We start from the raw sequence: 14,577 nt of genomic DNA on the forward strand, positions 1-14,577 counted from the left end.
ACAAAAAGATAAGTCAAACAGTGGTGGAATAAATTCAACAACACATCACAAAACCAGAGAGCCTCATCTGTCCGGTGAAGTCTGCACATATTGCACGTAACAACAGTTAATATTTCCAACAGTTTATTACACAACTACTGATTTAGAAACACGGCGAGTTACCCCAAGTCAGCACAAAGAAAACAGGAGCACTTTCTCAGCTATTCCAGCAGCATTTCAACTTAAACAATTCAACATCATCAAATCAAGATACCACAAACAATTTAGTCCAATCAACGTTCCTAAATATCATGTGGCTGTCCATGGTGCTGATTAGATTTCTGTGCGTGTGTGAGTCAAATCAAATCAAATTTTATTTGTCACATGCGCCAAATTCACTACAGCCCCGTCGATGAGAATGGGGGCGTGCTCAGCCCTCCTTTTCCTGGAGACCACGATCATCTCCTTTGTCTTGATCACATTGAGGGAGAGGTTGTTGTCCTGGCACCACACTTCCAGGTCTCTGACCTCCTCTCTATAGGCTGTCTCATTGTTGTCGTTGATCAGGCCTACCAACGTGGTGTCGTCGGAAAACTTAATGATGGTGTTGGAGTCGTGCTTGGACAGATTCAGATTCAGAAAACGTTCAATGTCTTCAGAGAGGCAATTCATCTTGCAGCAGTCATAAAACATATCACATCTAAAAATGAAAAATAAATAGCAAAGGACTTTTACAAACAAATAGGCAGGGTAAGTGCAGTTTCATAGTGCAAGTGCTAAGTGCAATTAGTCCAACATTTTGTTAAGTTGCAGAATTGCATTTGGAATAAAAGAGTACTTGGCCCTATTTTTTTAACCATAGGTAGTCTGTACCTGCGGCCAGAGGGATGAAGCTGGAATTCAGAGTGGAGTGGATGGGAAGAGTCAACCGCTATTTTATTCGCCTTATGGAGGGCTCTGCCCAGGTAGAGCAATGATAGTTCTTGCTGTTGCTGTCCCATGATTTTTCCGCAAGTCGTGACTATCTTGCCCAACCGATTTTTCTGTGCAACGTTGATATTACCAAAGCAGCAGGTCAAGCAGTAGGACAGAATGATCTCAATTAATGATTTATAAAATAGAACCACACAGTCATGGGTGAACAGGGAGTACAGGAGGGGACTAAGCACGCACCCCGGGGGGTCCTGTGTTGAGGATCAGCGCGGCAGATGTTTTGTTGCCTACACTTACCACCTGGGGACAGCCCGTCAGGAAGTCCAGGATCCAGTTGCAGAGGGAGGTGTTTAGTCCCAGGGTCCTTAGCTTACTGATGAGCTTTGTGGGCACTATGGTGTTGAACGGTGAGCTGTAGTCAATGAACAGCATTCTCACGTAGGTGTTCCTTTTGTCCAGGTGGGAAATGGCAGTGTTGAGTGCAATAGAGTGCGTCGTTTGTGGATCTGTTGGGGCGGTATGCAAGTTGGAGTGGGTCTAGGATTTCTGGGTTGATGGTGTTGATGTGAGCCTTGAGCAGCCTTTCAAATCACTTCATGGCTACAGACGTGAGTGTTACAGGTCGGTAGTCATTTTGGCAAGTTACCTTAGTGTTCTTGAACACAGGGACTATGGTGGTCTGCTTGAAACATGTAAGTATTACAGACTCGGCAAGGGACAGGTTGAAAATGTTAGTGAAGAGAGTTGCCGGGTGGTCAGTGCATGCTCGGAGTACACGTCCTGGTAATCCGTCTGGCCCTGTGGCCTTGTGAATGATTACCTGTTTAAAGTTATTGCTCACATCGGCTATGGCAAGCGCCATCACACAGTCGTCCGAAACAGCTGGTGCTCTCATGCATGCTTCATTGTTGCTTGCCTCAAAGCGCACAAAGTCATTTAGCTCGTCTGGTAGGCTTGTGTCACTGGGCAGCTCGCGGCTGGGCATTCTTTTGCAGTCCGTAATAGTTTGCAAGCCCTGTCACATCCGACGAGCGTCGGAGCCAGTGTCGTAGGATTCAATCTTAGTCCTGTATTTACGCTTTGCCTGTTTGATGGTTCGTCTGAGGGCATAGAGGGATTTCTTATAAGCGTCCAGGTTAGAGTCCCGCTCCTTGAAAGTGGCAACTCTACCCTTTAGCTCAGTGTGAATGTTGCCTGTAATCACTGGCTTCTGGTTGCGGTATGTACATGTGGTCACTGTGAGGACCACGTCATCGATGCACTTATTGATGAAGCCGGTGACTGATGTGGTATACTCCTCAATGCCATCGGATGAGTCCTGGAACATATTCCAGTCTGTGCTAGCAAAACAGTCCTGTAGCTTAGCATCTGCGTCATCTGACCACTTCCGTATTAAGCGAGTCACTGGTACTGGTACTGGCATTAGTTTTTGCTTATAAGTAGGAATCAGGAGGATGGAATTATGGTCAGATTTGCTAAATGGAGGTTGAGGGAGAGCTTTGTACGCGTCTCTGTGTGTGGAGTAAATGTGGTCTAGTGTTTTTTTCCCTCTTATTGCACATGTGACATGCTGGTAGAAAAACGGATTTAAGTTTCCCTGCATTAAAGTCCCGAGCCACTAGGAGAGCCGCCTCTGGATGAGCATTTTCTTGTTTGCTTACGGCTTTATACAGCTCGTTGAGTGCCGTCTTAGTGCCAGCATCGGTTTGTGGTGGTAAATAGACACCTATAAAAAATATAGATGAAAACTCTCTTGGTAAATAGTATGGTCTACAGCTTATCATGAGATACTCTACCTCAGGCAAGCAAAACCTTGAGACTTCCTTAATATTTGATTTTCCGCATCAGCTGCTGTTGTCTCCTTGTCTTACCGGAAGCAGCTTTTCTGTCTTGCTGATGCACGGAAAAACCAGCCAACTGTATATTATCCATGTCCTCGTTCAGCCACGACTCTGTGAAACATGTTACAGTTCTTAATGTCTCATTGGTAGGATAGTTTTGAATGGAGCTCATCCAGTTTATTCTCCAATGATTGCACGTGGCCAATACAACGGATGGTGGAGGCGGGTTACCCACTCCCCGACGAATTCTCACAAGGCATCCCAATCTGCGTCCCCTATATTGGTGTCTTCATGTGAATGACGGGGATTTGGACCTGGTCAGGTAAATCCTTTGCGTCCAACTCATTAAATAAAAAATCTGTGTTTAGTTCGAGGTAAGTAATCGCTGTTCTGATATCCAGAAGCTATTTTCGGTCATAAGAGACGGTGGCGGAAACGTAATGTACAAAATAAGTTACAAAGAACACGAAAAAAACACACAAAATAGCACAATTGGTTAGGATCCCGTAAAACGGCAGCCATCTTCCCCGGCGCCATTCTTGTGAGCCTATCATCCTTGGAGAGCTCTTTGGTCTTGGCCATGGTGGAGAGTTTGGAATCTGATTGATTGATTGCTTCTGTGGACAGGTGTCTTTTATAATGGTAACAAGCTAGGAGCACTCCCTTTAAGAGTGTGCTCCTAATCTCAGCTCGTTACCTGTATAAAAGACACCTGGGAGCCAGAAATCATTCTGATTGAGAGGGGGTCAAATACTTATTTCCCTCATTAAAATGCAAATCAATTTATAACATTTTTGACATGCGTTTTTCTGGATTTTTTTGTTGTTATTCTGTCTCTCACTGTTCAAATAAACCTACCATTAAAATTATAGACTGATCATTTATTTGTCAGTGGGCAAACGTACAAAATCAGCAGGGGATCAAATACTTTTTTCCTTCACTGTACATGAGCTACACATACTGAGACAGATGGGCATTGTTTTCCTCGCTCAGATGATTCCTCTGGTGAGATAGATTCAGCCACTTGCGAATTTAAGGAAATGTATGAAAACACAGAGAAACGAAAGATAATTTATACTTTTTTGGGGGGTCAAATGTGTGGGGAAACCTGGCTTCCCTTGACATCGATGAATACATGCCACTGGACACACCTGATTCTACCAATCAGCTGTTCATCAGGACCTTGATTAGCTTTAATCAGGTGTGTTGGAATAGGGCTGGAGCAAACACCTGCACACAGGAAGAGGGTTGGCCACCCCTGATGTAAACAATAAAGTCTGTGCTATCATTCAAAACAGAAACTGAACTGCTAGCTAACCATTTTAATTGGCATCCATTCATCCCAGATTAAAGCATTTGTTTTAAGTTTCTTACCAATTACTGGAATCTAATTCAAAGTGGATGTTTGATTAATTTGCCAATGATTTATGTAATTGAAATGACAGTCTTTCGAAAACAATGCCCTCTGCATTTCTATTCCCTTGGTAATGACACTGACGCTCAGAAGTTTGCATTTCAATTGTGACACTGAGTCCTTGTAAATGGTGTAATATCTGGCATTCAAATGTGTTTAGCTTTGTTTACTGATCTGCAACAGGTATTACAAAAAGAGTCAGTCTGTCATAATAATCTTTCCAATGAGCTATGACCACCTTATGATTGTATGTCCCAAGTTGCATATCAGTACATGTTACAGTGAGGTCCATAATAAATATACCCTTTTCTCCTTCTTTTAGGCTGAGCAGGACAACGGCCACCCACTCCCAGCATACGCTGAACTGATCATTGATGTCCTGGATGAGAACAACCAGGCTCCATACTTCCAATTCCAGTCCTACCAGGGCTACGTCAGCGAGTCCTCCCCAGTAGGCACCACCATCTCTGCCAGCTCCAACCTCACTGCCCCCTTGGGCATAATCGCCCTGGACAAAGACATTGAAGAGGTATTGAGGATATGTGCATGCACACACATAAGCACACACTCTCACAAGCTCCAGCATGTCGCTTATGAATCTGCAAATACACAATACTATGAATGCACGCACAAGTACATACACAGACAGTGCACACAAATACACACACAAATTAGCTGGTATGGCTACACACAAGCAACTAAGTGTATATTTTAACCTTTTCATACAAAATATGTAGCCTTTAGTGGGCTTTTCAGACTAAATCATTCCATGAGTACATAAGCCGATTAAATATTTACATTTTATAGCAAGTTTATGTTAGTAAAATACTTCCAGAAGCCCATGCTAAGATGGGGAAACACTCTCCATCATACTGTATTATCATTGATGCTGCTTTGTCTCTTTGTTGTAGCTGCTGCCTGGTCAAACACCTGTAGGTAAACGTGTGGTTTGTGATGCTGTTATGACTAAAAGTGTGCCTTTGGGTTTTACTCTACTGCATGGTCTGTGTTCAAACCTCTGGGCCAAGCTCTCTTTCAGTTTTTTCAGATGTGTCACTCAGTTTTCCCTTCCAATTATCAATTTCTTCATACACAAATGTCTAATGTTTTTGTGTTTTGCCGTGTGTGTCTATTGTTCTAGTCAAGTAAAAAATGTGTATGTTATTAGTGGGTAAATACACAGATTGCACCAATACATTTAGTACATTCAGTGTGTGTGTGTGTGTGTGCGTGCTTGCGTGCGTGCGTGCGTGCGTGTGTGTGTGTGTGTGTGTGTGTGTGTGTGTGGCGGTGATGATTCTGAAAAGCACAGCATTTCAAACAGGCGCTGACAGGAGTGGGTTTTCTAAGCGCCTCAACTGCATTTAAATGGTTGAAAACACACATTGAGACAGGCTGCCAACACACCAGGAGACACTCAGAACACTGATGCACAGCAGCATTCACCCCCACTCTGTTTGGGCTTTTGTCACCAGGATATTTCTCTTTATGTTAATGATGTTGAAAATATTGTTTTATTCATTTCCTCAGATGACACCTAACACAATAAACTCCTCAACAGAGATTTCTCCAACTCACTTTCCTTCTCTATCACTTCTTGTCTCTCTTTCTCTGTGTGTGTCTGTCTGTAACTTTCTATCTCTCCTTCTCTTGTGCTCTCTCCCTCTCAGCAGGGTGAGATTAAGACATCAAAGTGCAGCTCTAAAACAGATCAATGGGCAAAGCAGTGTGAATGTTTAGCAGACAGGCAGGCCTTATTGACAGACTTGAATCTCCCTAACAACCCAACCCTGCTTAAATCTCCCTTGTACCAACATAACCCAGAGAATACATTTTTTGGGGGGAAAGTTGTAAAACAGTATTGAAATGTTTTTATATATGGTCCTCACTTTTAGACCAAATTACTCCTTACTCCATTTTATATTCATATTTACAGTTTGCATACGAGTTTGTTATTAAGACACATGAACGTTCACATGTTCAAGAATGCATTTTTTTTCATGAAAAAAATATTTTCTACTTTCAAACGTCTCGACTGTATTGTACAGTAGGCCGGCGAACGCCTAGGTTTCTGTAAATTGCTCATATGCTGTAGCTTGTTGCCAGAGCCGCAATGAAAGACCGACTGTACAATTGTAGTGTGCTTTATATTGTGCTTTATATAAAATCGCATGATTTCTTAGAATTCCTTCAAGGCCTTCCCCTGTTCTCAGTACTATGTTGTCTTTGTCAGCAGTCTTTTTACCACTCAGACATGTTTTGACTTGTTCTGTCTCTCACGATCGTTTTTTTCCCCTCAGTGACACAGCTGCACATTTGAGTACGGTCTCCATGGTAACCCTCTTCTCTCCAATGTCTTTACTTTTTGAAGAGTAAAGACCCTCTGGTGACGGTGACTCTGGATGACTTCAGCACCGTCTTTGCCGTAACCCCGACCGGGATCACCCGCTACCTCCGACTGCTCAAACCTGTGGACAGAGAGAAGCAGATGACCTACACCTTCACGGTACGCCTCGTTCCAACCGCATCCACATATATTACCAAGTAACACCCACCACTCTAATAAAGTATATGGGAGGAAGCAGCACCCACTTCTACAGGATATAACAGCTTGGTTTAGGCTGTATGATATGACTTGACATAACTACACTGCCTACGGGATCCATTTATTTTCAACTCAGTCAATGCAATTGAACTTAACTTACGTTGTAGCAGTTGGATTTATCTACATCTATGCCTCTATTGAAGAGATGAAATAACTTGGCCAGGCACATTACTACTTTACACCTTTATTATCATGTATCATGTATCATGTATCATGTATTTATTCTGGATCACCTGTTTACTGACTTAGAATAGCTTTCCAAGACCCAACCAATACCAGATGAAACCCTCTCCTTCTGGACAGGAACACACTGCCACTGTTGACTCCTGCTGTATTTTGACACGCAGTGCTCTCCAGCATCTTCACAATGAAGGGATTCTGCCTTACATTATTCAGAGACTCAATTGTGTTCTCTGTATTGACGGCATGCAATTACATATATAGTGCTACTGTGTGGACTCTCCCTGTGGGATGGTTACATATTAGAAAGCATCATTATTTAAATATTGAGGGAGTGTTTCCTGGAGAATTTTCTTTTGATTAAACAAAAGAGAAAGTGGGAGGGTTTGGGCGATAGAGGTGGTAGGATACTAGTCTGTTTTCAATATCTGCATCTGTGGTCATGATGTGCCAGCTGAGTTCAGAAGAAGCTGTGAAGATCAAATATATGAGGCTTCAGCTTCTTTGTCTCTGCTGCCTCACTCCCTCACTGGACCAGTCAGGAAGATATTGATAAAGGAGAACAGATGCCATGTTTGAACTCTTTACACCCCTTTGGAGAAGGAGTTAGCTCTTTTGGATCTCACAATCAGAGGTCTCCGTGTGTGTGTGTGTGTGTGTGTGTGTGTGTGTGTGTGTGTGTGTGTGTGTGTGTGTGTGTGTGTGTGTGTGTGTGTGTGTGTGTGTGTGTGTGTGTGTGTGTGTGTGTGTGTGTGTGTGTGTGTGTGTGTGTGTGTGTGTGTGTGTGTGTGTGTGTGTGTGTGTGTGTGTGTGTGTGTGTGTGTGCGTGCGTGCGTGCGTGCGTGCGTGCGTGCGTGCGTGCGGCGTGCGTGCGTGCGTGCGTGCGTGCGTGCGTGCGTGCGTGCGTGCGTGCGTGTGTGTCAAGGACCTCAGCCACCCGAGCCATGGCCTGTTCACCCCTCAACCATGTAGAAGTGCATCAAAGCTGGGACCGAGAGACTAAAAAACTGGCCATCAGACTGGTAAATAGTCACCAGCCAGCCCCTGCCCAGTAACCTCTGCCTTGAACTTTAGTCACGTTTACTAGCTGGCTACCACCACGTACTCAACCCTGCACCTTAGAGAATGCTGCACTATGTACATACTGTAGTCACTGGTCACTTTAAAAATGTCTCAATACTGTTTTACACAATTCATATCTATACAGTGCATTCTGAAAATATTCAGAACCCTTGACTTTTTCCACATTGTGTTACGTTACAGCCTTATTATAAAATATATAACATATTTTTTCCCCTCATCATTTTCTACGCGCAATACCCTATAATGACAAAGCGAAAACAGGTTTTAAATTTGTTTTTGCAAATCTGTTATAAATAAAAAACAGAAATACCTTATTCAGACCCTTTGCCATGAGACTCGAAATTGAGCTCAGGTCCATCCTGTTTCCATTGATCATCCATGAGATGTTTCATCAACTTGATTGTAATCCACCTGTGGTAAATTCAACTGATCGGACATGATTTGGAAAGGCACACAGCTGTCTGTATAGGTCCTACAGTTGACAGTGCATGTCAGAGCAAAAACCAAGCCATGAGGTCGAAGGAATTGTCCGTGGAGCTCCGAGACAGGATTGTGTCGAGGCACAGATCTGGGGAAGGGTACCAAAAAATGTCTGCAGCATTGAAGGTCCCCAAGAACACAGTGGCCTCCATCATTCTTAAATGGAAGAAGTTAGGAACCACCAAGACTCTTCCTAGAGCTGGCCGCCTGGCCAAACTGAGCAATCGGGGGAGAAGGGCCTTGGTCAGGGAGGTGACCAAGAACCCGATGGTCACTCTGACAGAGCTCCAGAGTTCCTCTGTGGAGATAGGAGAACCTTCCAGAAGGACAACCATCTCTGCAGCACTCCACCAATCAGGCCTTTATGGTAGAGTGGCCAGACGGAAGCCACTCCTCAGTAAAAGGCACATGACAGCTCACTTGGAGTTTGCCAAAAGGCACCTAAAGGACTATCAGACCATGAGAAACAAGATTCTCTGGTCTGATGAATCCAAGATTGAACTCTTTGGCCTGAATGCCAAGCGTCACGTCTGGAGGAAACCTGGCACCATCCCTATGGTGAAGCACGGTGATGGCGGCATCATGCTGTGGGGATGTTTTTCAGCGGCAGGGACTGGGAGACTAGTCAGGATTGAGGGAAAGATGAACGGTGCAAAGTACAGAGAGATCTTGATGAAAACCTGCTCCAGAGGCCCTAAGCACACAGCCAAGACAACGCAGGAGTGGCTTTGGGACAAGTCTCTGAATGTACTTGAGTGGCCCAGCCAGAGGCCGGACTTGAACCTGATCGAACATCTCTGGAGAGACCTAAATATAGCCGTGCAGCGGCGCTTTCCATCCAACCTGACAGAGCTTGAGAGGATCTACAGAGAAGAATGGGTGAAACTCCCCAAATAAAGGTGTGCTAAGCTTGTAGCATCATATCCAAGAAGACTTGAAGCTGTAATCGCTGCCAAAGGTGCTTCAACAAAGTACTCAGTAAAGGGTGTGAATACTTATGTAAATGTGATATTTTTTTATAAATTAGCAAAAATGTCTAAAATCCTGTTTTTATTTGTCATTATGGGGTATTGTGTGTAGATTGATGAGGGAAGAAATTGGTTTTACCCATTTTAGAATAAGGCATTCTTTCCGAATGTACTGTTTATTATTATTGTTGTTGTTATTATTATATACTGTATACTAGTCAAGGCTCATTCTATATAGGGTAACACTTTACGTGACACCCAGCGTCATAACAAATTATGACATGGTCATAACCATGTCATAATATGTTTATAACAGTTGACAACATTTCATAACCTGTTATAATATGGTCAAAGCACTGTTATGACGCATATATTTAGACCTGTTGTGACATATATTGCGTTATTGAATAGCTGGTTATGAAACATACATAAGAGTGTCAAAATCCACAAAAGCTACTGCACAAGGCAAAACATTACATTACACCATAGCGTACATGTCAATAGTATGTTTATGTTATAACCATTTTTGGGAAATGTACTATATTATATTATCGTTGTAATCGCGCACACATTGATGTCAAACATGCACCTACCCCAATGCTCTGTTGCTGATGACTGGGATGAATGCAGGAGCAGATTTCAGGAGCAGGACAAGACACCCTCTTTTTGACTGATGACTGATATAAGAGCATGTTTGTGAAAGGCGGACCTGGCTTATATGATTATGATGGTCATTATGCTTCTTGACATTGTTATAAAGTGCATTTTCTACACGCTATATGACGGGAAAAAACATGACTGTAAAGAATTCATTACAACAACAACAAATGATTTAAAAAACAAAGTTTAAAATTAAAGGAAACTTCCTGGCAGGGGAAAAAATAATTTATATATGTTTGGGTTTTAACACTTGGATGTAGGTGTTACAACCAGCCATAAAATAACGCAATATTTGTCACAACTATATGACATAACAGGTCATGACAGTGTTACGACTATATTATGGCAGGTTATAATAAGTTATGTCAGCTGTTATGAAATATGAAATGGGTGTCAAGTAAATTATTACCATGTATTGTAGATATAGATTTACAGTACCAGTCAAAAGTTTGGACACACCTACTCATTCAAGGGTAGTTCTTAATTTTTACTATGTTCTAAAGGGTGGCTACTTAGGGTGGCTACTTTGAAGTCTCTCAAATTTAAAATATGGTTTAATTTGTTTAACACTTTTTTGGTTACTACATGATTCCATATGTGTTATTTTCATAGTTTCGATATCTTCACTATTATTCTACAATGTAGAAAATATTTAAAAAATAAAGAAAAACCCTTGAATGAGTAGGTGTGTGCAAACCTTTGACTGGAACTGTATATTCGGGACTCTGAAAGTGCTCGTTCTAATATTTATATATTTCTTAATTCCTTTTTTTTAAATTGGGGGATTTGCATGTATTGTTTTGTTTTGTTTGGTATTACTGCACTGTTGGAGCTAGGAACATGAGCATTTAGCTACATCTGTGATAACATCTGCAAAATATGTGTACGCGACCAAAACAATTTGATTTGATTTTAGATTTGTACATGGACTTGTTGCTGTGATAACACACTGTACTAAGGATATGTGACTATTATCTTTGAAGAGTTTCATCAATAGTATGTTTACTATGTCTATGTTCAGGCTTTGATGGTTGCCATTTTGCCATTAGAATGATCCGGACTTATGAAAGAAATTGCTGCAATTTTAAATTCTTGAGCATCATGCAATTGTGTTATATTGTCTTGGGCAGGCAATGGTAAGAGAATAAGTGGTCCATTTAAATTGAAATCACACCTTTAATGTTCTGTATTCTGGCTTCAAGGGTTCTGTTTTGTTTGGTTGTCCTTTCTTTTGGGTTGCGCTCACTTACTGTGTGTGTATGTGTACGTCACAGGAGGTTGGTGGCAACTTAACTGGGGAGGACGGGCTTGTGGTAATGGCTGGGGCAGAATAAGTGGAATGGTATCGAATACATCAAACGCATGGTTTCAATGTGTTTAATGCCATTCCATTTGCTCCGTTCCGGCCATTATTATGAGCCGTTCTCCCCTCAGCAACCTCCTGTGGTTTATGTGTGTGTGTGTGTGTGTGTGTGTTTGTTTGTGTGAGGGTGTGCCTTTCTACAGTAAGTCTCAAAAGTTTGATTTAGTTTTGCACCCCTCCTGAGGAAAACCTCAACATCTGTGTTGTGAATTAAGCCAGGGGGACCGGCAATACCACATTAAAGTTGTACCCTTTACCCTTTTATGTACCCTTTATTTGTTCCTATTTACTCTGTTTTATCTCAGTTTTCTATTGTTTTTTAGTCAGGCACTTAAGTTGAAAAACGTAACACAAAAGGAAACTGGAAGAGAATTTGCAAGAAACAGGCTTTGTCCTAAAGGCAGGATTTGTACTGCTCTCACTGTTGTTCTGTGTATAGATGATGGCATCAGATGGGGTCCAGGAGAGCACGCGGGTGACTGTCAACATCCTGGTGATTGACGCCAATGACAACACTCCCACCTTCGGTGAAGTCTCCTACAGCGTTAAGGTGTTCACTGACATGCAGCAAGGAGAAACAGTACTACAGGTAATCAATACATATCTGTCTCTATGTTCCTGTCCCCTTTTCTCTCTGGCTCTCATTCTTCTCTGTTTCTCTTTATGTCTCTCTCTTGCGATCTTTCTCTTTCTGTCTCTCCTTTCCCTCGCTCTCTCTCTATTTCTCCTGCCTCTCTTTCTCTCTCACGTCCAGTTTCCGCAAACAATCCAGTGCCTTAGATCAACATTCCCAGCCCCAGAACAATCCACTCTTTCTTTGATCAGAGCTGATGACTCAAGAACAATCTACTTTCTTAATACAGTGGTCCAGACTCAAATATCATCAGCTCAATATTGACATAACTTGACGTAATACGCTACCATGAGTCAACAGTCAGGACTCCAAATCAATCTCCTCTCCTATAACAACAATTGTCACTGAAATAGCTCCAGGGTCCTCCCGAGGGGCGCAGCGGTCTAAGGCGCTGCATCGCACTGCTAGAGGCATTACTACAGACCCTGGGTCGATCCCGGGCTTTGTCGCAGCCTGCCGCAACCGGGAGACCCATGTGGCGGCACGCAATTGGCCCAATGTCGTCTGGGTTAGGTTAGGTTAGGGGAGGGTTTGGCCCATTACACTCTAGCAAACTCCTTGTGGTGGGCGGGGCGCATGCACGCTGACTTCGGTCGCCAGCTGTATGTTGTTTCCTCTGACACATTGGTGCGGCTGGCTTCTGGGTTAAGCGAGCACTGTGGCTAGGCAGGGTTGTGTTTCGCAGGACGGATGGCTTTCAACCTTTGCCTCTCCCAAGTCCGTACAGGCATTGCAACGATGGGACAAGACTGTAACTACCAATTGGATAACACAAAAAAGGGGTTTAATTAATAAAAATATTTGCTCCAGGGAGATCTGGTTTATGGTTTGTCGTCATCTCTACAATATGTCTGAATGGATTGCAAAGTTTATTTAGTTTGACTCGGATTCTAGTTTGATTGGTTTAAAGGTTTGGCGTTGGGTTTGGTGTGTGTATGAGTGCATGCGTGCGCATTTGTGTTTAGGGTCAAATTGTTTCCAGCAGGAAGTCCCCACATTGACATATCTGGTTTTGTGGGGTTCGTTCAGCAGCAGTGTGCGTTTGTCTCTCATTTAGTAAGCAGAGCATGATCTCCCATCTCAGTCGCTCAGCACACAGTCACAAAAAAATGTCAGACACTGAAAAGGTCAAGTTTAATCTGTGTTTAAAATCAGCCGCCCAGCCCAGCTGAAATGAGGCCAGGGGTCACGTGCCGGATGGTGCAACCATTTAACCTGTTTTTATAAGCAATTTATATGAGAATCTCCTGGCCTCTAAGGAGACAGGTTTATTTGATGCTGCTGCTGCTATTTCATCTCTTAGACATCATAGCTCTATATGGAAAAAGGGTTCAGTAGGCTAGCCTAGCACGGATTAACACAGCAAGGCCATGCAGATATGCTGACGTTAAATTAAAGCCTGGCTATGGGTGCCACGAGTTCTAAACAGTGGGGTGTCCAAATGAATTGGCCAGAATGGAGGGGTGGCTGTTTCATTTTGGAGCTAGCACAGCATGGTTCTAAGATCTATTTAAAACAAAAAACGACATTTTAAGTAAGAAGTAGGCATTAGTCTGAAGCCAAAAAATAAACAAATTTCACATGAGCACCACAATGCCTACTGTACTCTACCCATGCTCTACTAAGGTTTTCCAGCACTCAGCTTTGACCTTCTACAGCAGCTATGTTGGTCTATTGTATTTCAAACAATGTGTAGGCAGGTTTCTTATAGTTTTTAAACATTCTCAAACAGTCTAATTCACACTCTTAGAGGAGGTGCTCCCACAATAATGTGATTTGTACCGCATACAAATTTAACTTCTCTAGGGCCAGTGGGACGATTTCGTCCCACCTACGTAACAGCCAGTGGAATCCCGTGGCGCGTTATTCAAATACCTTAGAAATGCTATTACTTCAATTTCTCAAACATATGACTATTTTACACCATTTTAAAGACAAGACTCTCGTTAATCTAACCACACTGTCCGATTTCAAAAAGGCTTTACAACGAAAGCAAAACATTAGATTATGTCAGCAGAGTACCCAGCCAGAAATAATCAGACACCCATTTTTCAAGCTAGCATATAATGTCACATAAACCCAAATCACAGCTAAATGCAGCACTAACCTTTGATGATCTTCATCAGATGACAATCTTAGGACATTATGTTATACAATACATGCATGTTTTGTTCAATCAAGTTCATATTTATATCAAAACCCAGCTTTTTACATTAGCATGTGACGTTCAGAACTAGCATACTTCCGGTGAATTTACTAAATTACTCACGATAAACGTTCACAAAAAAATAACAATTATTTTAAGAATTATAGATACAGAACTCCTTTATGCACTCGCTATGTCCGATTTTCAAATAGCTTTTCGGTGAAAGCACATTTTGCAATATTCTAAGTAGATAGCCCGGCATCACAGGGCTAGCTATTTAGAAACCCAACA

At 42.5% G+C, this 14,577-nt stretch overlaps 1 protein-coding gene across 1 annotated transcript in view; it reads left to right on the top strand.

Annotated features, from left to right (window-relative positions):
- LOC106577001 (protocadherin-15-like) overlaps positions 1 to 14,577 on the top strand; it is a 250,597-nt gene that overhangs the window by 102,935 nt on the left and 133,085 nt on the right. The window contains 3 exon segments of the mRNA XM_045700849.1: positions 4,490 to 4,696; positions 6,539 to 6,673; positions 11,946 to 12,095. Coding sequence (XP_045556805.1) covers positions 4,490 to 4,696; positions 6,539 to 6,673; positions 11,946 to 12,095 — 492 coding nt within the window.

The sequence above is a fragment of the Salmo salar genome, chromosome ssa18, assembly GCF_905237065.1.
Source record: "Salmo salar chromosome ssa18, Ssal_v3.1, whole genome shotgun sequence".
In the NCBI taxonomy this organism is placed as follows: Eukaryota; Metazoa; Chordata; class Actinopteri; order Salmoniformes; family Salmonidae; genus Salmo; species Salmo salar.